This window comes from Notamacropus eugenii, chromosome 2 (genome assembly GCF_028372415.1).
Source record: "Notamacropus eugenii isolate mMacEug1 chromosome 2, mMacEug1.pri_v2, whole genome shotgun sequence".
NCBI classification, from domain to species: domain Eukaryota; kingdom Metazoa; phylum Chordata; class Mammalia; order Diprotodontia; family Macropodidae; genus Notamacropus; species Notamacropus eugenii.
Genome location: NC_092873.1, coordinates 51,569,766 through 51,594,233, shown reverse-complemented (window position 1 = coordinate 51,594,233; position 24,468 = coordinate 51,569,766). Strand labels below are relative to the sequence as shown.

Sequence of the window (24,468 nt, the reverse complement as noted above, 5' to 3'; positions counted from 1 at the left end):
GAGCTACTGTTATTCTCTTTGTTCCCGTGTCCCTATTTTATGATCTGTATTACAGGAATCCCCCCAGGCTCTATGGGAGGTGAAGACCCAAGAGGGACGGAGCACACCCCCAAAGGGGTTAGCCTTCTTCCTCAATTACCTGATGATGGGTTCATTGTCGATCTTCACGATGCAGTAGGGATCACTGCTGCCAGTGCTGAAAGAAAAGACCAGAGGCCCCCATCAGTGGTGTCTGCCTATGAAGAGGGTAAAGGTAGGGAGGTACAAGCATGGGCCAAGAGCTAGCCCTGGTGGGGAGAGAAAACAGGCAGGGATGTGGGCTCTGCCGTGGGCTGGGAATGGAGGAAATGCTTCTGTTCCTTAGACAAAGAGATCGGGACAAGATAGAATAGGGGAGAGGAGGATACAGAATGAAATTGGGGAAGAGTTGGAAGGGCCCCTCACCACTTGGGACCTTTCCATTCTGGGGCTTCAGGGAAATTGAAATGCAATTTCATCTACCTCCGGATTCTGAATTAAGTCATGTCTGACATCAACCAACCAGTCAACCAGCAGGTATTTATGAATCCGCTTCTATGGGCCAGACATTAAGTTAAGTGGTCAGGGAAGCAAACACAAAAGTAGAAAAGGTCCCTGCCCTTACATTCTACAACTCTTGGTGGGACTTTGGTGGTAGAGAAAAACATGCCTACAGATAGGTAAATACAGGATGAGAGAGGCAGTGTAGTAGAGTGCATAAAAAGCTGGCCTTGAAGCCGGGAAGTTTTGACTCAGAGACACATTGACTGTAAGACCCTGGGCAACTCACCTTACTTCAAAGTGCTCTGGGGAAGAACTTCCTTTACCAATATGGCTCTGGCATGGACCCTGCAATTTACAATCTTAAGTGTGTGGTTGGGGACATTGAAAGGTTAAGTAATTTGCCCAGAGTCACAAGGTCATTATCTGTCAAAGGGAGGACTTGAACCATTCCAGATTCTGAGGCAGGCATTGTACTATGCTACACTCCTGCTTAGGACAAAGATTAGGACTGGATAAATGGATCTGGAATTTATCTACATAGAGATTAACAATTAAACACCAGAGAGCTGATGAGATTACCACTCAGTCAAAGGTACTGATTAGGCATCTACCATGTGACAGGCACTGGGTTACAAAAACAAAGAATGAAACTACCTCTACTCCCAAGGAGCTTACATGGAGAGAGAAGAGAAGTGGGTCTGGGATGAAGCCTCGGGAAATGTCCATGTTTAGTGGACAGGAGATTGAAAATGCAGCAAAGGAGACTGAGGAGTGGTCAGTCAAGGTGAACACCAACATTCGTGTCATGGAGGACAAAGGAGAGAATGTCCAGGAGGAACGGGTGGACAGCAGTGGCCAAAAGCTGCCATCAAAATGAGGACTCAGGAAGGTCATTGGCCCTTGGGACCCTTGGTCACTTGAAGAAAGCCAGTTTGGTCAAAGGGTGGTGCTAGAAACCAGATGATGAGGAGATGAGGAGTGGGAGGTAAAGGAAGTGGAGGCAACGAATGTAGACTATCCTTTGTAGGAATTAGGCAGTGAGATCTAGGATAATAGCATGAGGGATGGCCAGGGTAAAGTGAAGCGATTTTTAAGGAGAAGTGAGGACGTCTGTAGGTGTTAAGGAAGGAGTCAGTCTATAAGGTGAGAGTGAAGATGGGAGAAACACAGGGGATGACTGAGGGGCAAGCTTCCAGAGAGGATGGCCTTGGTCAGGAGGGCAATTCATCACCAGAACCTGGAACAAAGGTGAAGAAAATGGAAGAAGATGACTTAGAGGTAAGTGGAGGAGCCCAAGAAGATGACTGTAGGTGACCTTTAACTTCCCAGGAAAGCACTGTACTCTGCTAAGAGGGAGAGGGGAGGATGGATTACAGGAGGCTTGTAATAGCTGGTGTGGAGAGAGACTGCTGGTTACACCATCAGTATGACATGTTTACCTCTTGGACTGGATGTCCTTAGGGTCCTTTCTAGCTCTAAGTCTATGAGTTTATAGTTTGGATGTAGCTTCTGAGATCTCACCCAACTCAGAGCCTCTCTGATTCTGTGACTCATCCCAGAAACCCCTTTCTGAAGGAGAATCTAAACTTCCCTTTTAAAGAAGGGGGAGGGAGTGAAGACAGAAAGAAAGGCCCCATATATTTGTAGCAGTACTTTTTTGTGATAGAAGTACACTGGAAACAAAATGAGGCCCCTCAGTTGGGGAATGGACTGTGATATCTGAATGTAATGAAATATTATTATGCCATAAAAAATGAGAATTACAAAGAATTTTGAGACTAGAGAAGACCTATGAACATGGAAGGGGAAACAATACAACAGTGTGAAATGACCACAATAACATAAATGAAAACCACAAACATGAACTCAGGCTAAGGGGACACACTTCTGTCCTCATGGTAGCATTTACAGGTATAACAAGTTGGCCACATGGTAAGATGTGGGTTCTATGTTGGTTGACTTTCTTTTCCTTTGTTACGAGGGAGGGTTTTAACGATGGGAAAGGTGAACAGGGAATGTTGGGAAATAATTATGGCACCAATGAAACAAAACAGAACCCCACAACACAAGAAGAATTAGGATGATGAAGAAGGAATTATGTAGTGGTAGCCCAAGGTCAGACACAGGGGAATCCCAGCTCATGTTCCACTCCCCTCTCAGTCAAATGGCAGTGTCCCTACAGAGGAAGTGACTGACGGGAAAACAGTTGGACAGCAGCCCAGTCTCCTACCCAAACAGGAAACCAGCTGATGAAGATATCTCCATCCTCTTGTGACTTCTAAGATTGGCTGTGTAATCTGAATTGTGTCCAGTGATCCTTCTTACAAGGCAATTAACCACTCTCCCACTCATCAGCTGTATGTGTTTGGGAGTTGTCTAGGGTGGTGTTGTAAGTTGTGACTTCCCAGAACTTTGGGGATGGTAAGCCTGGAGAAGAGAAATCCTGGAAGCCATGTTAAAGCTGGGATATCTCCATTCATGAGCTTAGGAAATCAGAGTGGGGAAAGGCTGATTTTTTCTTTCTTCTTAGAAGTTTTATTGTTGTCTTTTGTAATTTTACCATAATTATTTCTTCCTAGACTCTCTCACCTCTGCCTGTCTCAACTTATCTTTGTAACAGAGAAAAAAAAGCAGCACAGTAATCCCCTCTTACAATGTGTACAGAATTTCCCATTCATAGTTCTCCACACCCCATTTCTTTACTGAAAGGCAGGGTATGTGTTTCCTTATCAATCCTTCAGGATTCAGATAGTGCCTTATTACTCTTCAGGGATTGGCTGCTTTTTAGTGGCGATCATCTACAATACTGTCGGCATTGTGTATGTTATCCTTGCTTCTGTCCTTTGCCGGGCATCAGTTCATACAAATCTTCCCATGTTTCTCTGAATCTCTCATGTTCAACATTTCTTACACCTTAATAATATTCTCATTTTCATACGCCATCTTTCTTCCAGTTATTCTCTAGTCAGTGGGTGCCCATTTTGGTTCCAGATCTTTGCTAACATGACAATGTTGGTATATAATGGACATAGTGGTCTGGTTGGTATGGAAGGTGACTGTTGGAGACCAATGGGAGATTTTGTTTGGAGAGGTAGACGAGGGTAGAGAGCCTCCCTTCGAATATCTTTAAGAACTTTAAAGTGCTATAGAAAGACAGTCTTTTAAAAAATGAATAATAGTTTTATTAGTCATGGTTAGAGAGTACAATTCTGATGGACTGGCCACATTGTTTGAATATCAAATGTACATTTGCCTAAAAGACTATTTTATGGAGAACTCACTCAAGGCAAGTGCACACATGGAGGTCAGAAGAAGTGATACAAGGATAGTCTCAAGGCCTCTCTGAACTTTTGAACAGATTGTGAGACATGGGAGACATTGGCACAGGAGCACCCTGCATGGTGTGCCCTCATCAAAGAAGGTACTGTGCTCCATAGGCAAAACAGAATTGTAGCAGCTCAAAAGAAACATGAGATGCACACATTTAGAAACATCTCCACTCCAAATGTTCATATGAACTATTTGTGCCTGACCTATGGTAGAACCCTCTGAGCTCATATTGGTCTGATCAGCCACAGTCGAACACGTTGTACCGTGACCCCAAAGATGTCATTTCAGACCTCTCTGAGAATGAAGGACAACAACCAACCAACCATCACTCGTGGTATATTACCAGTCATGGAGCCTTTCTGGAGTAAATTCGTGGGATTATAGATCTAGGGACTTTGGAAGCCATTAAGTCTAGATCCCTCATTTTACAAATGACGTAACTGAGGATCCAACAGAGGGAGTAACACTTGTAGTCTCATATATCTGGAATTAGAAGACCTTAGAGGTCCATTAGTCCGACCCTCTCATTTTACAGATGAGGAAATGAAAGCATGAGGTTAAGCGATTGGCTCTGGGTCATTGTTTTTCACTTGTTTTTCAGTTATGTTTGCCTCTCTGTGATCCCATTTGGGGTTTTCTTGACAGAAGTACTGGAGTGGTTTGCCATTTCCTTCTCTATTTCATTTTACAGATGAGGAAACTGAGATAATCAGGGCAAAGTGGCTTGCTCAGGGTCACACAGCTAGTGAGCATCTGGGGTAACTGCCAGTAACTGCTCTAAGTCACACTATTAGTATATTTCTAAGATAGGCTTTTGATTCAAACTTCCTGAATTGGAGTCCAAAGACCTACCATACTGACTTCCTACAGGGGGACTAGAGCCCTGAGGAAGGGCTAGATTTGGAAGATGGCAAGAGACTAGCAAATGCACTGCAGGCAAGGAGAAGACTTGAGCCAAGTTCTGGAAGGAGAAATGAATATGGCACAAGCATGGGGCAGGGAGTAATTAGGGTGGCCTGGCTGCAGTGCGGCCACTTGGAAGTCAGCACTCCAGGGCAAGTCTCCCCCTCCCAGGTCCACTTCAGTGACCAGCAGGACACCAGCTTCAGGCACTTAGGCTCTGCCTTAAAACAGTGGTTTCCTTTTCTCGAAAAAAGTGGGAGGAGTAGGTGCATTTCTGCTGTACACTAGGTCAGGGCACTATATTAAGGCCCTTGGCAGTTTTGTCCAAGAGAAACAGAGCAAAGAGAAGGAGAAGTGAGGGCAAGCACCAAAATAGCCCCTGAAATGGCAGATGGCTTTTACCCAGATCTTTTGGGGGCTGGGATTTCTCTACTGACTTAAATATCCTAAGAGGGAGAAGAAAGGAAATAATGAGAGAGAAGGGGAAAAAATGAGAGGGAGAAGGAGGAAAAGAGGGAGAGAGAGGGAAAGAGAGAGGAGAAAAGGGAAGAGAGGGAGGGAGAGAGCGGAGAGAAGGGGTGAACAAGATAGGGAGGAGAGAATGAAAGTGGAGGCAAGAGAAACAAGAGGGGCTAAAATTAATGAGGGAGAAGTCTCAAGAACTAGAAAGAAGGTAAAACAAGAGAGGAGACATAGAGAGAGGAGGGGAAGAGAAATGAGGGGGAGAAAGAAAAACAGAAAGAGGGCTTCCAGTCAGATCTAGTCACAGCAGCTTTCCTAAGCTCCTCAGTGAGATCATCCCCACTTCAGGCATCACTGATCACCACTGGCTCAGACTGAAGCAAGGGGGACTTAAGGGGGATGATAAAAGGCACCCTCCAACTAGGATGGCAAAAAGCACAGCAACATGGTACATGTAGAAGATACACACAATCTTTTGCTGGTGGTGCAAAACAAGGCAGTAGAAGAGACCTGCACTCCCCGGGGAGTGTGGAGTCTGCCCCAGGTGCAGGAGCCTGGCCTCAACCATATGTAGAGCCTAACAGGGGCCCCTCCAACCCCCAAACCAAATGAGGCAGCTGGTGGTGCAGTGGATAGAGACTGGACTAGGGGTGAGAAAGGTGAGCTCCAATCTAGCCTCAGACACTTGCTAGTTATGTGATCCCAAGCAATTCACTTAACCTCTGCCTCAATTTCTTCACCTGTAAAATGGGAATATTTATAGCACCTACCTCCCAGGATTGTTGTGAGGATCAAATGAAATAATGATATTTGTAAAGAGCTTAGCACAATGCTATGCTATAGTGCACACTTGCACATGGTAGGTATAGGTGCTATACAAATACTTATTCCTTTCCCCTTGAAAGACTACTCTCAGTTGTTTCTGAGGAAGAAGATGGGGAGAGCTCTGTATTCCCTCCCAAAGTAGAGGTCAGCCTCATCTCTAGCAGCTTCAGCTAGCCCTCAGGTCTCCCGTCAGGCATCTCCTGACCACTGTTCTCCACCTACCAGGTACATTACTTCACCTGTGACTCACAGTACCCTGGGAGATGTTGTCCTAGTAAGCTCTATTCTTCAGAGGAGGAAAATGAAGTTTATTGAAAGGAAGTCACCTTAGAGAGTAAGGAGCCCAGCCCTGAAGAGATCAGACCTCAGATCTCCTGCTATTTATATGCTTAGATTTATAAAATCTTAGATCTAGAGCCAGAAGGGACCTCATCAGTCATTTTGGTCAACATCATCATTTTATAGATGAGGAAACAGAGGGCCAAGATCACGTAAGTAGTATTCTTCACAAGTAGGATATGACCCCAGGTCCAGTGACTCTGGAGCCTACCCTTTCCCCACAGCCCGTACTGTCTCCATTAAAGATACAGAAACAGTATCTCTAGTCCTTGATGGAAAGGCTTTTGAAGCTGGAAATTCACCAGTGATCCCTCTTATCATCAAGGTGCCAGTTTTGGTCAGTAATGGAACTGTGCAGATTTTGGGGAGCGTCCTGGAAGAGAAAACTAGGGAGAGACAAGGTATGGGAGGGAGGCTATAGGAAAGTGCCAGAGAGACCAAGGAGTGACATGGTATGATGGGACCAATGCTGGATCAAGAGGCAAAGGGGTGACCTTCAGCAAGTTCCTTCTCCTTTCCAAGCCTCAGTTTTCTCCTCTGTAAACATAAGGGGCTCTCCAAGGTCTTTGGCCAGCTCTAAGTCTGTGATCCTTTGACTTCAGCAGGCACTGAGATTCACATGCTGTCAGCAGATAAAAGGGTGAGAGAGAAGTCACCAGGCAGGACAAGCCAGGCTAAGCATGTGGTACTGCGGAAAGAGTCCTAGCTTTGGCATCAGAGACCCTGGGTTCTGGTGCTACCTCTGACTCGTCTTCCCTGTGTGACCCCTAGGGGCCTGTTTCCCTATCTGTAAAATCCAAATGTTGGACTTAATGGGTTTACAGTCTCGATTTGTGGTCTTCTCCCCGTCTTCCCTGCCCCCAGCAGCTCTGGGTCCTGTTAGCAGAGGAGCTGTCTTTGGCAGTGACATCTAAAGGAAACACACTTAGCAGCTGGCGCCTTGGCAAGTCCCTGTGCTGCTGAAGGGACAGTGGGAAGGCCATCTTGCAGAGAATAGATTTAGGAGGAAGATTAAGGGGAGTTATACATACACAGAGCTAGGGAGAGAAATGGGAAATGACTGAAGGCACCAGATACTCTGAGAGGATGTGATCCATGAACAGGGGGAAGGCAAGGGAACAGAAGGTGGGAATAGTGCAAGGTCAGGACAGACCCTGCCCCATAACTCTAGAGTAAGAGTCCATCCTCTGTGAAACAATGCATCCAACAACCAATTAGCCAGTGTTCATGCACAGCTACTGCTCAGACCACAGAATCCAATCCCCTCATTTTACTGATGAACAGGATTGTAAACCCTTCGAGGGCAACGAATGTCTTTTGCCCCTTTTTGTATCCCCATCCCTTATCACAGCATCTGGCACATAGTAGGGGCTTAATAAATGTTTTTTGAAGTGACTTAGAATCATAGGATAATAGATCTTTAACCCAGAGGACCCTCTGAGGCTATTTAATTAACTCCCCCCACTCTTTTCAGAGGTCTGCTTTACTAGCTGAGTGAGTTTGGGCAAGTCACTTCATTTCCTTGGGCCTCAGTTTCTTGATCTGTAAAATTAGGCTTGATGACCTCTTAGGTCCCTCCCTGCTTTAGCTCCATGATCTTGAGTATAAGGCATTGCGCTATATGCCAGGAATACACAAAGAAAAACGACACAGTCCCTGACCTCAAGGATCTTACATTCTACTAGAATAGGGTTAGTTCTAATACCCTCCCCAGAGGGTTGTGGTGAGACTCAAATGAGATACTGTCCTTAAAATGCTTTGGAAACTTTACCTTGGGCAAGTCATTTAACTGTCTTTTGTCTAAGTTTCCTCATCTGTAAAGTGGTGATAATAATACCATCTACCTCACAAGTTTGTCATGAGGATAAAACGAAATCTTTGGAAAGTATTTTCTAAATGACAAAGTGCTATAAAAATGCTAACTACTGTTCCTGCTGGCAATATTATTGATGCTCTATAGAAACCTTGATGATTACTACCTGAGTGGTCCATCCCTGCCCCACCACCCACCTCTCTCTCATCCAGCTGCAGTTTGCTTGGTCTGTGTCCCCACACCTTCTCATGTGAATGCAGGGGGAGGGGAAGGGCTTGGCAAGACGCCCTGGGGGTGGGGGAAACCCCTTAGGTCCAGCTGCCCCTTGGGTGTAGTAGAAACAACCCCAAACTGAAGGACTGGAGATCTGGCTCCACTCTCAGCTCTGCCCCACACTGACTGAATGACTGGAAAAGTGTGTGCTCTCTCTGGCTTTTGGTTTCACTGTGGACAGAATGGGAGTGATGAGCTCTCTACTTCCCTCAATGGAGGGGCTCATACTAGGTGTTAGCTGCTTAGTGGGGTGAGATCAGAGGATCAAGCTCTAGTGTTGGAAGGGACCTCACTGGCCTGTTAGCCTCCTCATTTTACAGGTGAGGAAACTGAGACCCAGGAAGATGAAGTAACTTAGAATAATGGGATCCTAGCTCTAGAGCTGGGAGGGACCTCAGAGGCCAGCTAGTCTAAACCTTTGATTTTACAGATGAGGAAAGAGAGGTTCAAGGAAGTAAAGTAACTTGCCCAAGGTCATTCAGATAGTGAGTTTTGAAATTAGATCCTTTGACTGCAGACACAGGGCTCTACCCACTGCCTCCCCTGGCTGGGAAGGGAGGAGTGGGGAGGCAGGCAGCCTACTGAACAAGACATAATGGCAAGCGTCTTCCAGGAGCCCTTAGACCCTAGGTGGGAGCTGGTCATCTCAAAGCAAGAAAGGGTCTTAGGGGATCATTTAATCCATGTCTTCTTCCCCTTTTTGGTCTCCTGGATCCCTCTGGTGAAGCTTATGGACCTTTTCTCAGAATTACGGCTTTAAATGCATGAAACAAAATACACAGAATTACAACAGAAAATAATTATATTGGAATAAATTAAATTATATTGAAATAAAGGTGCCGTTCCCCCTCCGTCCCGTCCAATTCATGAAATCTACCCACAGATGCCATGGGAGATCTATGGACCCCAGGGGAGGATATTCCTGATTATCCAGCTTCCACATTTGACAGATGGAGAAACTGAAGCCCAGATAGGGATCAGAGGAGCAAAGATTTCTAGCCAGAAGGGACCCTAGAGGCCACTTAGTTGGACCTTTCGTTTGAAAAATGAGTAAACTGAGACCCAGAGAGATTAAACAATTTGGCCAAAGTCGCTCAGGTAGTAGGTGATAGAATAAGGAATCAAAGCCAGATCTTCTGGCTTCCCCTCTACTGTTCTTTCCACAGATCCACTGCTAAAGAGAGGGGGGAGCTGGGACTTGAGATCGAATCTCCTGATTGCCAGACTCTTCATGAGGTCCAAGAGTACTGGGCAGAGGGGAGATGGGGTATGGGGGGGGGACGGTCTAGTTTGGGCAAGGTATGAGGAGATGAGACATCACAGGCTCTACCATCCCTGGAGACAATCTACTCTCCCCACCCCTACTCTTTCTCTGCCTGTCCCTTTAACAGCTTCCCTGAGCACTCTGGAGAGTGGATTCCTACCCACATTTATGTGGCCCTGGCAAGGGCTGTGTGAATGTCCTTCCGTACTTAGCAGAGAAATCATACACAACAAATGTAAGTCAAGTGTACCCCCCACTAATAAACTGAAGAATTTCACTAATACATGAAAGAACCAGTATCTTCATCAGTATCCTGGGCCTGAGAAGAAACAGGACACTGAGGGAAGGTTGATTATCACCCAAACCAAGCAGTTCTTTCCTTAGTACCCAATGGAGTGGGCAGATGTTATTCTGGGAAGCTGGAATTGCTTGAATGACTTGACTTATGGAGTGATGGACTGGAAGCTGGGAGGATCTGGGTTCGAATCCTGACTCAAGCCCTTCCTGTTTGTATTGTTTCACCTTTCTAGGCCTCAGTTTCCTCATCTGAAAAAATGAGAGGGTTAGACTTGACAGCCTCTATGACCTCTTCCTACTCTAAATTTGTAAACCATAATGATGTAAATAATCTTTAAGGAAGTGGCCATCCGAAGTGTGATCCAGGTCAGAAGGTGAGAGTGGGATGGTCCACCTCTCACTTCCACCTCTCCCCATTCTCAACTAAAATAGCAGGTGTTGGCAAAAAGGAAACAAAGCAGAAAACCGTATCCACAGGGAAGACCATGCCATCCATGTCTGACAGACCTTTTGTTCTGGGATCAGAGGGAGTCTGAGACCTGGGTTTGAATCTCAGCTCTGCCCATGATCTATCAAGTCACTGCCGGGCTCATTTGTAAAATGAAATCATCTATCTCAAAGGTCCAAACCCAGGGCTTTGGGCTCAGGTTGTTGCTGCCTGATTTCTGGCTCCACAAGACCCAACCCAGTCCACTGGGTTTGACTCAGATTTATTTGGCAAAATCCTGTCTTGTTCTGTTCATGTGGGAGTCTTGTATACCTGTGTACATGAGCTCCTGGAAAGATGGACCCTGTTATGTTCTGCTGCCATGGAGTACTCCCACACATAATAGCTGCCCACATCTCTTGGTGGATTGGTGTTTCATGACCAACACCTAGATACAACTGGAGAAAACTGCTTGGATGCGCCCTCAGGCTTAGAGGCCAGCCATCTCAATCATATTTGTCTCTTTTTGTAACCTCAATGTTAGCACAATGCCTGACAGAGTAGGTACTTAATAAACGTTTGTTGATTGACTGAATAGTGAGGGTGGTTTTCCCAGCTCTTGGGCTAGTGTATTGTAAATTACAAGGATGTTATCAAGTCCTCCTCTCCCCCAACCCCTGAGCCTCCATTCCAGTCTTAATCACAAGTGAGAGTAGGTAAGAGTGGAGATGGCTCCCTACCTCTGGCCACTCCTAGAATGCACTGACCTCTAGTCTATGGGGGAAGGAAGGCATTTATTTCAGGGACAAGGGAGAGATCTCAAATAGTTTAAGTCCATCTGAAGGACAATCTAAGAAAGCTGGGGAAAAACCAAATGGTGAGCCAAGTAAGTAGGAATATGGGGTGCTGAGGAATGGGGCAAAAAGGGTGTGTGTGGGGGCTCTGGGCCACGAGGTCAGGAAACAGAGAGAGAGAGCAGCCTGGGACACTACAAAGTGCTGTTTTAAGAGGCCCAGTATTAGAGTCTGAGTCCCAGTTCTTGTGACCTCACTGATTTATTATCAATCCACTAATGATCCTATCGATATTGTATCAACCCACATAGGAGAAGGCTTTGTGGTACAGTGGAGCCAGAAGGTCTCTGCTGGGGAGTGTCTGTGTGATCTCCGGCAAATCATTTCACCTTGCCTGGTGCCATTTTTCTCATCTTTAAGATGAGAGGAGTAGACCCCTTCCAACTCTGGGTCTAGGTATGCTTAGACTCTCTCGCTTAGTAGAAAGGAAACTCCCTAAGGGCAGGGAGCTGTTTCTTTTTATGTCCTCATTACCTGGCACATAGTAGGCACTTCGTGAATGCTTGTTACCAACTAGTGTGTCTTTGATAGAGCAAGTCCTAGATCCTCTCTTGTAAGAAAGATGAGGGTAGGGGTGGGGTGGCCCAGATGCCCTTAAGGGTCCAGTTCTAAAGCCTATAATCTCTGGTTATAGGCCCAAGTCTTTGGAAACTCAGAGACTTAAATTCTTCCAAAAACAGTGTTGACTAAAACCCCGCTCCCAAAGACACAGTTGGAGGTGGATAGGGCAGGAGGTGGGTGGGGGAAATTAGGTAGGCATGGAGAAGAAGGATGTGATGAAGAGGAGAGGTGAAAGATGAGCACTTGAGAGGGAGGTGGCAGACATCATCTTAACAGGGTGTTCTCACCCTGGGTTCCCCACCCCCATTTGGATACAACCTGTGACCCACACTGTGACTGACTGTGTGACCTAGGCAGGGTTTTAACCTGTGGAAGGGGACCAAGCCCAGTTCCCAAGCAAGTAGATGTGTGTGTGTGTGTGTCTGTGTGTCTGTGTGTATGTGTCTCTGTGTGTGTCTGTGTGTGTGTGTGTGTGTGTGTGTGTGTGTGTGTGTGTGTGTGTGTGTGTGTGTGTGTGTGTGTGTGTGTGTGTGTGTGTGTGTGTAGAGAGATTCCCCTATTGAAAGCAGCTTTGGGCCTCTCTCCCCCTTCATGGAACTTACCTATTCACATGTACACAGGCTGTGGATGACTAATCCACATGAAATGGCCTCCCTCTTTAGCTGGCCTTGAAGCATCAGAGACCCAGGGAAGCACCCCTTCCCCTTGCTTCCTGTTCACCTCTTTGTTTCCCATGCCCTCACTTCATCTGAGGAGTCCCAATTCCTCCGGGCTTGCTTTTCTGCTGTCCAACCTAGAAAATCCAAGCTGAGACCAGGCCACCCCCTCCCTATCTTCCTCCCCTCCATCACCATGGTAACCACTGACTGAGGTTGTTCCTCTACAGGGGCCCAGGGGGCCTTGAACTATCCACTGAAATGTGCTAGAGAAGAAAGAGAGGGGGAGACATGCTGGATGGCAGGAACAGGGCAAAAGAAGAGGGGTCTGCGGGCATGAGCTGCTAGCGCTGCTCTTGGCCCTCCTTTGCTGGGATCTGGGGAGGAGAAATCTAAAAAGGAGGAGCATTGAGAGGTCAGAGTGCAGCTAGAAATCCTAGGATCCCCCATGAGCTTAACCATGGTAGGACCTTGGATAGATCACTCCTATGCCTCAGTTTCCTTAGCAAACTACCAGTTCCTTTAGGACAAGACTTGAGTCTTCTTTCATTTTTCCATCCCCCACATCTAGCATAGTGCACCCTACACATAGTAGGTGCTTAAATATTTGTTTGTTTAAAATCACACACACACAAATCTGTTTATCATCCCATTTGTCTTGTGCTTTTATGTTTTCTCAAACATTTCCATCGTCCTTTTTGATCCTCAAAACAGCCTTATGGAGCAGAAAAGGGAAGGATACAACGGATGAGGAAACTGAGGCCTGGCAGAGGTGAAATCTATACCCTAGGTTAGTGACAGAGACAGAATGAGGACTTGTCTTGAGATTCCTATCAATATGACCAACAAGGATTTATTAAGCAGTTACTGCACACCTGGCATCATGTGAAATCTTGGGGAAACAAAGGCAGAATAAAGTAGTCCTTCCCTCAAAGCAGCTTATATTCTATGAGGAGGAGACAATGTATATTCATAGACCTCTACAAAGAAAGATACCAAATGACTTCAGGTGGGAGGAGAAGGGCATTAGAACTTTGGTGGGAGGAGTAATTTGGGAAGGCCTTTGGTAGAAGGTGGCATTTGAGCTGAAACATGAAGGAAACTCAAAATTCTAACTAGAGAAGGTAATGAGGGAATGTATTCCAGCATGAGTCACCACCAGAATAAAGGCACAAAGGTGGAAGTGGATAAGGAACACTAAAAAGGCCAGTCCAATTGGACCATGGAGGGAAAGATGGCAAAAATAGGTAATAAGACAGGAAAGGCTGGGGGAAGTGTTTCTGTTCAGTGTTATCCCATGTGCCTTTTTAGGTAAGAGAATGAAAAGATGCTCATAAAGAAAAGAGCCTTGGGAGATGTTTCTCTCTTTTTTCTCTTTCCTCTGTTTTTTTCCTCTTGTCTCTTCTGTCTCTTTTCTCTTTGTTTTCACCTATATGCTTCTGTCCTCATAGCTACTCTAACTAGGGCTCCAGGTTAAGAAAGGGTTCTCAAGAAAGCCCCGTATTTTGGATCCTGCTTTTTCTAATCTGGAGTTCAAATGGACATCGAGCTGGGTAATGAGTAGTTTATAACCAGACCCCCTCATCATTAGCCCAGGACCCAGGACCCAGGACCAGCCTCTCACAACTGAGACCCAAACAAATATGTATGAGCCCCACAGAACTAGCTCACCCTGGCCATAGGATCTCTTTTCCTTTCCCTCCATCTTCCCACCCCCAGCTGATTTCTCTGCCTGGGATGCCAGCTAATGCCATGCCCTCCCTGGTCTGGCCAGTGGGGGCTGCTGCAGAGTGGACTCCAGGTGAGCTAACTGCTTCCTGACAGCTATTCCTCCTGATCTCCTGGCTTCATTCTTTTTCTATCTGTGGGGAAGCACCCTATGGTTCCTCTCAGCAGAAGGGGGCACCAGAAGGGAATGGCAGTCATTTCTCCTTCCCCTCTCACTGAATGCCTCCTCCTAGGTCCTGAGGCAGCTGCTTCACTCAGCCCCACAGATCAGTGATAGCCTCCCTCCCCACAGTCCTCCCCAAAGGCAGCTCTCCTCTCCTAGGGTCATGAAAACCCAGTACTTCCTCTCAAATCAGAAACCAGATTAGCGGGAGCTCAGAACAACTGTCCAACTTCTGCTCCACTCCCCCAACTGGCAGGTGGTGCCCAGGGTTCCTGGTACTTTTATCAACAAGGACCTGGGAGATTTCTAGAAGAGGTCCTAATTTCAGGGGCCCAGCATTCCTGAGCAATAATCCTAGGACAGACCTTTCCTGGGTGCTAAGACACCCAGTGCCCAGCCCTGCCAGCTCCATCCTACCATGAGTCGGCTTCCTGCATTTTCCCACCGCCTTCCAAAAAGCTCGGAAGGAATCCCTGCAGGTTGGCAACGTACCAAGCCTTCTGGTCCGGGTCTATCTAGCTTGGCTATTATCCCTCCCCTTCTGCCAACACCTCCCATGGTCACAAAGGCCACACTCCAGACACTGCTTTCCTTCTGAGGAACCCGAGCGCTGTACGATGACACGGTGCTACCATAGTATAGCTACTACCATAGTAAGGTCGCAGCCTCTCCAACTTGAAAGGGACCTCGGAGGGTGGCCAGCTCAATGCATCTGCGGACCGGGATTCCCTCCAACACCCCCACAGGTGCTCTTGAAGCGTCTGCTTGGGAAGATCCCGGCAGGAATGGAGAATTCCCTTCCCACCTACGCAAAGCCTGTCCTTTCCTGCTCGTCCTTTTCCACTTCTGGGTCTGGGTCCCAAAAGCTCTGGGAAGTGAGGAGCAGAGGATAGGTAGAGGGGATAATTCACCTGGCCAGTCCTCGAATCCCTCCTGACCTCACATCACAGAGGAGATCCAGTGCCCCAAAGATGTTGCCCGGGGGGTGGGGCGGGGTGCCTTGGGCATGGGTCTGAATACCCCCTCAACACCCCGAGCAATGAAAGTTGCGGCCGCCCCGCGGGGGACCCCACTCACATGTCCTTGGCCGGCAGGTTTTTGCCTTCTATGATGCGGATGGAGAGCGAGCTCCGCTTGGCCATCCCGGCTCTGCCCGGACTGGCCCCAGGCAGCTGTGGGGGAGGGAAGCTCCAATCTCAGGCTGGCCCGACTGGACCCCTGCGGGTGTGCAGGCACGGTAGGCTGGGCGGCCCGGACACCTGGGTCCTGCGCAGGGGCCGCCGCCAAGAAAGGGAGGTGGAGAGAGCGTGGGGAGGGGGAGGAGGAGCGGGGTGGGGCGGGGCGGGTCCTGGGAGCCCCCACTCCCCCGCATCAGTGCCCCCCACGTGCTGCTCCCTTAGCCACTGGTCCAGCCAACCCAGCAGCAGAGAGAGCGGAGGGGCGTGTCTGGAGCCCAGGGCCTGGCCCCCATTGGCCACAGATTTTCCCCCCACACCCCCACCTCCCGGTTCCACTCCCGTTTTCTCCCTCCCTAGCCCGAACCCACAGGCTGGAACCTCTCCTGCTGGTGCTGGAGAAGTGGGCCTGGCAGGACGGCCCAGGGCGCCGCCTGAGCAGGTGGATCGCCGAAGTGCACCCCCAGCGGCCTGGGGCCAGACACACCCTCACACGCTCCTTGCCACACGTACAGAGGTGTGTGTGCCTACGGATGTGTGTACGGAGATGTGTACATGTATGCCTGAATGTTCGTGCATCTTTGTGTCTCGATTTAAGTGTCCACACATGAAGGCAGACACCATGCTGGGAGCGTCTTGCAGCTCCTTCCCTGCTTCCCTTCCTTTTTTTTTTTCAGAGTTTTGCACATAGTAGGCACCTGATAAATGATTATTTAATGGATGTGTGGATGTATGAATGGATGAATGAACAAACTAAGGTGATTCATTGCAAATGCATGGCGCGGTATTACATGTATACATGTACATATGTATGCATATATATCAGTGTATGTCTTAATGTGTTCAGGTATATAAAGGTATGAGAATGTTCATAAATTTGTGCACATATGTGTGGGACTGCCCACTTACCTGTGTGTGTATGAGACTGATTATGTGCTGGGGACTGTGACCCTGGTACTAAAGGTGTATCAGCCAGTGCATTTTCCTGAGGTCATGTGTACCCATAATGAAGTTATCAAGGATGCTCGATCCCTCTAATTCTATGTAATATTCAGACAGCTGCTGGATGACCACCCTGAGGGCTTGCTAGCCCCTGGGCAGGGGCATTGAAATCCATGATCTCCAAAGATCCTTTCATCTCTGAGATTCCACGATGCTAAAATTCTTAGAATTATCAGATTCTGGGGATTTCCTTTACAATGAAAAATATGGGCAATTCTGCTCCTGCAAGGACTGGGCATCGAAGGAAGTTAGAGCAAGCTAAACCACTGCTGCAATTCTTTTAGAGGTGGGTCTCATGCAGGTCAGTGTCTTGTTGAGGCAATACCCCTGTATCTGTTCCTGTAAAAGGATACTAATATTATTGTCATCAATGATTATTATTTCCAAATAAAATTTCCTGGGTAAGGAAACCCTCTCTACCAATGCAGATACCTACCTTCCCTGTACCTTTTAGTCTTAGAGGGTGAGCTAGACTGAGCGCTGGTAGCTGAAATTGTCCAAGAGGCTAAGTGGATAAACCACTAGACTGAGTTCTAATCCTGTCTCAGATAATTGCTAACTCTGTGATCTTAGACAAGTCACTTCAGATCGTTTCCTCATCTGTGAAAGTGGGACAATGAAGCACCCATCTCACAGGGCTGGTGTGAGGATTAAATGAGATAATGTATGTAAAGAATCTTGCAAACCTTAAAATGCCACATTAATGGTAGTTATTTTTATTTCTGTTGTGGTTAGTATTAATACTATGTACTGGGCACTGAACTCAGCATGCGCAAAAAATGGCAAAAACATGATCCTTGCCCTGAAGGAGTTCACATTGTAATATAGACAACCACAAGATAGCCATGTAAACATAAGATGTAAATGAAGAAGAGGCAGCTAGGTGGCGCCCTACTGGATAGTGTCAGGTCTAGAGTCAGAAAGACTCATCTTCCTGAGTTCAAATCCAGCCTCAGATACTTACTAGCTGTGTGGTCCTGGGCAAGTAATTTAACACTGTTTTCCTCAGTTTCCTCATCTGTAAAATGAACTGGAAAAGGAAGTGACAAACCAGTATCTTTGCCAAGAAAACCCCAAATGGGATCATGAAGAGTTGGACGTAACTGAACAGTTGAACAAATGGAAAGAACTCTCCAAGGGAATCCACTTGGGGAGGAGAAAGAGGGGACTGGCTCACGCAGAAGGTAGGATTTGAACTGAGCCTTAAAGGAAAGTCAGGAGGCAGAATTGAGGAGAACATTCCAGGCATGGGAGCTAGAGAAAATGCCCAAGGTCAGGAAATGGAGTGTATAGTAGGAAGAAATGCATGAGGCCAGTGTGGCTAAATCAGAGTTCATAGAGAAGAGCCAAGTGTAAGAGGATTGGAAAGTGAGGAAGAAGCCAGATGGTAAAGGACTTCAGATGCCAAAAGAGGGATTTTCTGTTTGTAATAAGAAGCCACTGGAAATGATTGAACTGGGGAGTGGGGGGATGATGTGGTCAGACTGGCTTTAGGAAAGTCACTTTGGCAGCTGAGTGAAGGATGGATTGGTAGCAGGGAGACCAAATAGGACTCGACTTATAGGGGGTGGCTGTGTAAATGGAAAGAAGGGAACTTAGGAATGCTAAAAAGGAAAGAAGAAATGACAAGATTTAACAACAGATTTGATCTGAGGGGTGAGTGTAAATAAAGAGTTGGTGAAGTATTACATCAAGCTTGTGAACATGGATGACTGGGAGGATGGTGATACTCTCAAGAATAATGGGAAAGTTGGGAAGAGGAGACGGTTTGGGGCTAAAGATAATGAACTCTGTTTTGGACATGTTGAGAATGACATCCTGATGGGGCCATCCATTTTGAGATGCCAAAAGGCAGGTGGTGATTTGAGACTAGAATTCGGACTGGATATATAGATCTGAGAAACATCTCCGTGGAGATCATTGGATCCATGAGAGCTGATAAGATCCCAAGCAGGATGGTATAGAGGAGGGAAAAGAGTGGGTCCAGGACAGAGCCCAGAAGGATACTCATAGTTAGTAGGCAGAAGACTGAGAAGAAGCAGTCGAATGGGCAGGAGAACAGTGTCCCCGAAACCTAAAGAGGAGTGAGTAGCCAGGAGAAGATAGTGACCCAGAATTCTGAAGAGGTGTCCCATTGGAGAGAATAGAGAGTTGGCCTCAGAGCCAGGGAGTCTTAGGTTTGAAACCCATCTGAGATACACACTGGCTGTGGGATCCTAACCAAGTCACTTGAGCTCTCTTAGAGAGTTTAGACAAGTCTCTAAGCCTTTCTCACATGCTTGCCTCTGTTATTAGAGAGTTTCCCAAACTGGAGATTTCCTCTATCAAGCAGGTCTCTTGTTATTCTGCTAAATCAACTGTCTAATTGATAGGGTCAAATGAGGTAGCATGTGAAAAGTACTTTTCAAATTTTAAAATAAAATATAAAAGTTAGCTATTATGATTTAATTTATCAAATATGAATTTATTATTATTAGTTGTAGGCAAGGGGCAGTCAGAGGCAGCACATGAATCTTGCTACCTCCCAGGCCAGGCCCTCTATCTATCTAGTAAAATCATTTCTCATTCTATTATTATTATTTTTTAAATATCCAAATGTATCTGTGATCTCATGGGTGGAGATATTTCTTACAGACCATCCATGCCCATTTTTCCCAAGGGACTCCCTTCACCACTGGCAATGGACTAGGGGCCATCCTCAATTTTTCTTGCTATCTGGAAGACATATGGCCTGTTCATTAGTGATTCCTCGACCTTATTGGGTGACCAAAATAATGCTGGGGAATGGATGACTTAGGATCTCCTCCTTCCTCTCTCGTTCCACCTGCTGTCCTCCAACCAGCAGCGTCATTTCAGCCATCCTTCCAACTCAATGAAGGGAAAGGCAGCAAGAGTCAAAGATGGGAAAGAATGAAAGAAATGCTGGAACTAGGGTGATGGAGATCACACGTTCAGAGTCAGGGAAACTTCATTTAAGAGCTCAGAAACATGCCCATCTTGTCCCCCTCACCCCCTCCAAGGACAAAGCACTCTCCTGGCCTAGTCTTGGAGCAGATCTGAGGTCTGCTCCTAAGAGCCCATTTTGGAGGTGAGAAGAGGGAGGTGCTAGTGGAGATGGAAGTGAGCCATGGAGGTGATATTCCTCAAAATCGAATTTGCCAAAGGTTATTCCTCCCTCCCTCACTCTGAAATTATCAGTGGCTCCCCATTGCCTCTAGAATGAAACACAAATTCCCTTGCTTGGCATTGAAAACCCTTTGTAATCTGGCTACCACTTACCTTTCTAATCTTATTTCACTCTCCGTTCTAGGCTAAATAGCTTGCTGGCTGTTTCTTGTGTAAAACCTTTCCTCTCTCACCTCTGTGACTACATTGCATTTTTCCTCAACTCTGCCTCTTAGAAACACCCAGTTTCCTTTAAAGCACAGCTTAGGTGCTCGTGAGGCTTTTCCTGATCCCCCTTCCCAAACCCTCATTATTTTTTCTAATTGGAATTGCATTGTATTAACTTATTTATACCCTGTGTTTATTTACATCTATGAAGACTGTTAGCAATATGTCTCTATATATTTAAGCCACTACAAGGTAAGCCCTTTAAGAACTGAGGCTGTCCCTCATTCCGCTTATCAATTAATTTCCAAATCTCATTGTTTCCACCTCAATAACATTTTCCAAATGTGTCCACTTCTGCCTACCCATATAGTCACTGCCCTAGATCAAGCCTTCATCATGTTTCCCCTGAACGATTGCAAAAACCTCCCAACTGGCCTCTCTGCCTCCTTCTCTCCTGCCTCCAATACTTCCTCCACACAAATGCCAAAGGAATTTTCCTAAACCATGTCTGATCAAGGCCTTCTCCTGCCCATGATGTTCCATGGAGTGAAGTTTAGAACACCTCATTTGGTTTCTAGAACTCTTCATGACCTAACTTCCACTTACATTTCCATCCTTATTCTACATTCCTCCCCTGGGTGCAGCTTCTCTCTGGTTTAGCCAAACGGTGCTCCCTGCTGTCCTTCATGAATCAGACCCCATCTCCCATCTCCCTCTGTCCCCTTCCTTCCTCACTTCCACCTCTGAGAATCCTTAGCATCCTTCAAAGCATTCAGAGCCAGAGGATCTGAGTTCAAATTCTGACTCTACCTTTTACTGTATGTCCTTGGTCACTTAGTCTTAATTTCCTGGTCTGTGAAATGAGGGGATTGTATTAAATGACCTCAAAGGTCATTTTAGAGCTGAAAATCTATGATTCTCTGAGCACAGTCAGCTCAAGCCCCATTTCCTTTGGCTTCCTGATTCCCTCCAAATTCTAGAGATTCCTTTCCTCAAATTATCTTGTATGGGGCATCTAGATGGGGCATTAGTTAGAGGGCTGGACCTCGAGTCAAGAAAACTTGAGCTCAAATTTGGCCTTGTACACTTAATAGCTGTGTGACCCTGGATAAGTCACTTAATGTCTGTGTGCCTCAGTTTCCTCATCTGTAAATGGGGATGATAATAGCAGGTGACTGTGAAGATCAAATGGGATCATAATTGTAAAGTGCTTAGCACAGTCAGACTGGTCCATAAGTACTCCATAAATGTTGCTCAGCCATGTCCAACCCTTCATGACTCTGTGGACCATGCTGTTGGCAAAGAGACTAGAGTGGTTTGCCATTTTCTTCTCCAGCAAATTAAGGCAAACAGGTTAAGTGACTTACCCAAGGTCACACAGGTAGGAAGCATCTGAGGCTGGATTTGAACTCGGGTCTTCCTGACTCCATGCCCAGTATTCTCCTCATTGAACCTCCTGGCTGCCTCCTGTAGAAATGGAAGCTATTATTATAATACCTTTGGGACACTGACTTAACTTCCTTGGGGCTCATTTTCTTCATTGGCAAAAAGGGGGGACCCCTCAGTTCTAGATCTATGAACTTATGGGCCTCAGCTTCCTACTCTGTGAAATGAGAAGGGATAGATCAGACAACCTTTGAGGTCCGTTCTAGCTCCCTCTACTTAATACCTTTATCTTATTTTTTTAATTTCCTTTTTATATTGAGAAAATTTTGGCATTAGTATTTGCAGCTAAGAGACTTGCCCCAGGTCTCATAAGCAGTAAAGAGCAGAGCAGGATTTGAACCCAGATCCACTAGGCTCCAAGACTGACTTGATTCTTGCTTCACAATCCTACAGCTTTCATTCATCGAACACACAGCTATTGAATGCCCCCTGCAGGCCCTGCCTGTGAGGCCTTTTGCAAGGATGGAGTGGAATGAGTTGGACTCTGGGCTTCCCTGGTACCTGGTACCTGATCAGGTACCAAAGACAAGGCGAGCATGGTGGCAATCCGAAATAAAAGGGGAGAATGGTCATGAGAGATGCCAGCGACCCTCCTTTGTGATATGGTTTCACTCTGTGCTGAATGTTAAGGATGGAATAGATTTTGATGGGTGGTGGTGATGGTGGGCAAGGGCTTCCAGGCCACAGGAACCAGAGTCAGCAAGGGCATGGATGAAAGATGGTGGGACTGTGACTCAGGTCAGAGTTGGCAGAAGTAGAGCATCTGTGTGGGGGAAGTCACATGAAATACATCTGGAAAAGTAGAAAGGAGGTAGTGGTTGGGCCCTGGACAGCCGCCCAGCTGGACTCCATGGCCCATTCAGGAATATTGGCCAGGGGGTCATTCAGTCTCAGTTTGAACCCTCTCAGTGGTAGAGAACTCACTACCTAAAGAAGCCACCAACTCCATCTCTATTTGTCTGTCACGACTCCCTAGATGAGGGGCTCTTAACCTTTCTTAGTATACTGGACCCCCTTGGCAGTCTGGGGAAGCCTACAGGCCTCTTCTCAGAGCCCCAAGGCATCCAGGTGGTACAGTGGCTAGTGCATTGGGCCTGAAGTCAGGAAGAACTGAGCCTAAATCCAGCCTCAGACACTAGCTATGTGACCCTGGGCAAGTCATTTCACCCTGTTTGCCTCAGTTTCCTCATATGTAAAATGAACTGGAGAAGGAAATGGCAAACCCCTCCAGAGTCAGACACAACTGCATAACAGCAATAAGCCAGGCCAAGTATATGATGTGTGTGTATGTGTGTATATGTGTGTATGTGCGTGCATGTGTGAGTATGTGTGTGCGAGAGAGAGAGAGAAAGAGAGAGAGAGAGACAGAGACAGAGGGAGATTGGGACTCTTTCTCTGATTGTCCATTATCCTAAGAAGCTGAGCAGCAGCTCTGGGAGTCAGTGAGGAAGGAAGGAGGGAGGCATTCACAATCTTTCTTTCCCTCCTCTCTGACTCCTTCAGGATCTCTCTAGGGCAGAGTTCTTTAACCTAGGGACAGATTTCAGGGAGTCCATGAACTTGGATGGGAAAGAAAATCACATCTTTATCTTCACTGTACCCTAGGTCAAATTTAGCATTGCTTTCAATATGCCAAAGCATTCTCCTCAGGTGTCCCTAGGCTTCCCTAGCCTTGCCTCCAAAGGGCTACCCAACACCCCAAAATGTTAAAAATCTCTACTTGAAGGCCTTGTGTTTTCCACTTCAGCTCCTGCTCTGAGGCTTTCACCCATGAATGGCTCCTCACTGAGTTTCTCCAGTACAGCGTGGGAGCTGGGATGTAGCCTAGAAAGGTGAATTACTCTAGAAAGAGAAGAAAGCTGGAAGTCTAGAATAGAAAGCCACAAATGCAGGTGAGAAGTGAAACTGTATCTAGAAAGTCTGAAGCATATCTAGAATCTTGGGAGCTGCTGGTCAGGACAGGGAAACATGAAATAACTGTAGGAATCAATTGGTTCTAAGCTTTGTGGGAGAAACCCTGCCGATTACGGGCCAAGAAGGGGGGATATCAGTGTAGGGTGAGGTATCCTCCTGGAGGAAGGTGGAACTTCTGGGAAACATTTTGTGATGATTTTTAAAAATGCTTTGAGGTCCGTTCTATAGAGGTACTTGGAAATCAGCTTGGGAAATTGCATTGCAATAAGTTCTGTGCCAGTCCTTGAGCTCTGGGGAGAGCAGTGTTGGGCTCAGTTGAGATGACCCATTTACAAGTTGCTGAGGCAGAGGTGGGCTTCCTTTGAAATGAATTCTACATAAGAAGCAGGTAGCTCAGAATAGTAGGATTGGAGGGGAGAGGAGGGACCCTGGCCCCCTGGAAGTATAAAGCACAGTGGGACCTCTGCCTACAGAGGAATGGATAAAGTCTGGGACTAAGTCTAGCCCCACTAGCTTCTAAGTTTACAAGCTTGTAAACTTCGGTCTCCTGCTGGCGCCCAGCTCTCTTGGCAGGACATAATCCTGGCTGACGCGAACCAGAGCCCTTTGGGGCTTAGAGGACCCAATGGGGTCATTGGGGACATCTTCTTATAGTTCTTAGAGAATTGTGGGCATCACCAAAGTCAGCCTCTGACCCAACCCTTCCTAGACCTAGCTGGAGGTGCTGGCATTTGTCCTTTTCCCTCTAGGTCTCTGGGAGAATGAGTGTTGGGACTCTGAGGGGAAGCTGTTGAGCTGAAATCTGGTGCTCCTCACCACTGCCCGGTCTCTTCCCAGGCTTGGAAGATGACAACTCCCAGGATCCCTAGCTAGTCTCTAGCCCCACCCTTACCCACCTTACCACTACTTTATACCTTCAAAGACCTTATATTCTAAATGATAAATGCTGGAGAGGATGTGGGAGAGTTGAAACACTAATTCATTGTTGGTGGAGCTGCGAGCGCATCCAACCATTCTGGAGAGCAATTTGGAACTATGCCCAAAGGGCTACAAAAATGTGCATACCCTTTGACCCAGCAATATCGCTACTAGGACTGTATCCCCAAGAGATCATAAAAATGGGAAAGGGTCCCACATGTACAAAAATATTTATAGCAGCACTCTTTGTAGTTGCCAAAAAC

General features: G+C 46.7%; 1 protein-coding gene across 5 annotated transcripts in view; it reads right to left on the bottom strand.

Moving 5' to 3' along the window:
- LOC140525169 (ras GTPase-activating protein 4-like) overlaps positions 1-15,708 on the bottom strand; it is a 48,646-nt gene extending 32,938 nt beyond the window's left edge. For all 5 annotated transcript variants that reach the window (XM_072640283.1, XM_072640281.1, XM_072640284.1 and 2 more), the window contains exons 1-2: positions 15,495-15,708; positions 140-196 (exon numbers count right to left, since the gene is read on the bottom strand). In XM_072640283.1, coding sequence (XP_072496384.1) covers positions 140-196; positions 15,495-15,559 — 122 coding nt within the window. In that variant the 5' untranslated portion in view covers positions 15,560-15,708. The remainder of the gene's footprint in view (positions 1-139; positions 197-15,494) is intronic.
- Between the last annotated feature and the right edge of the window lie 8,760 nt (positions 15,709-24,468).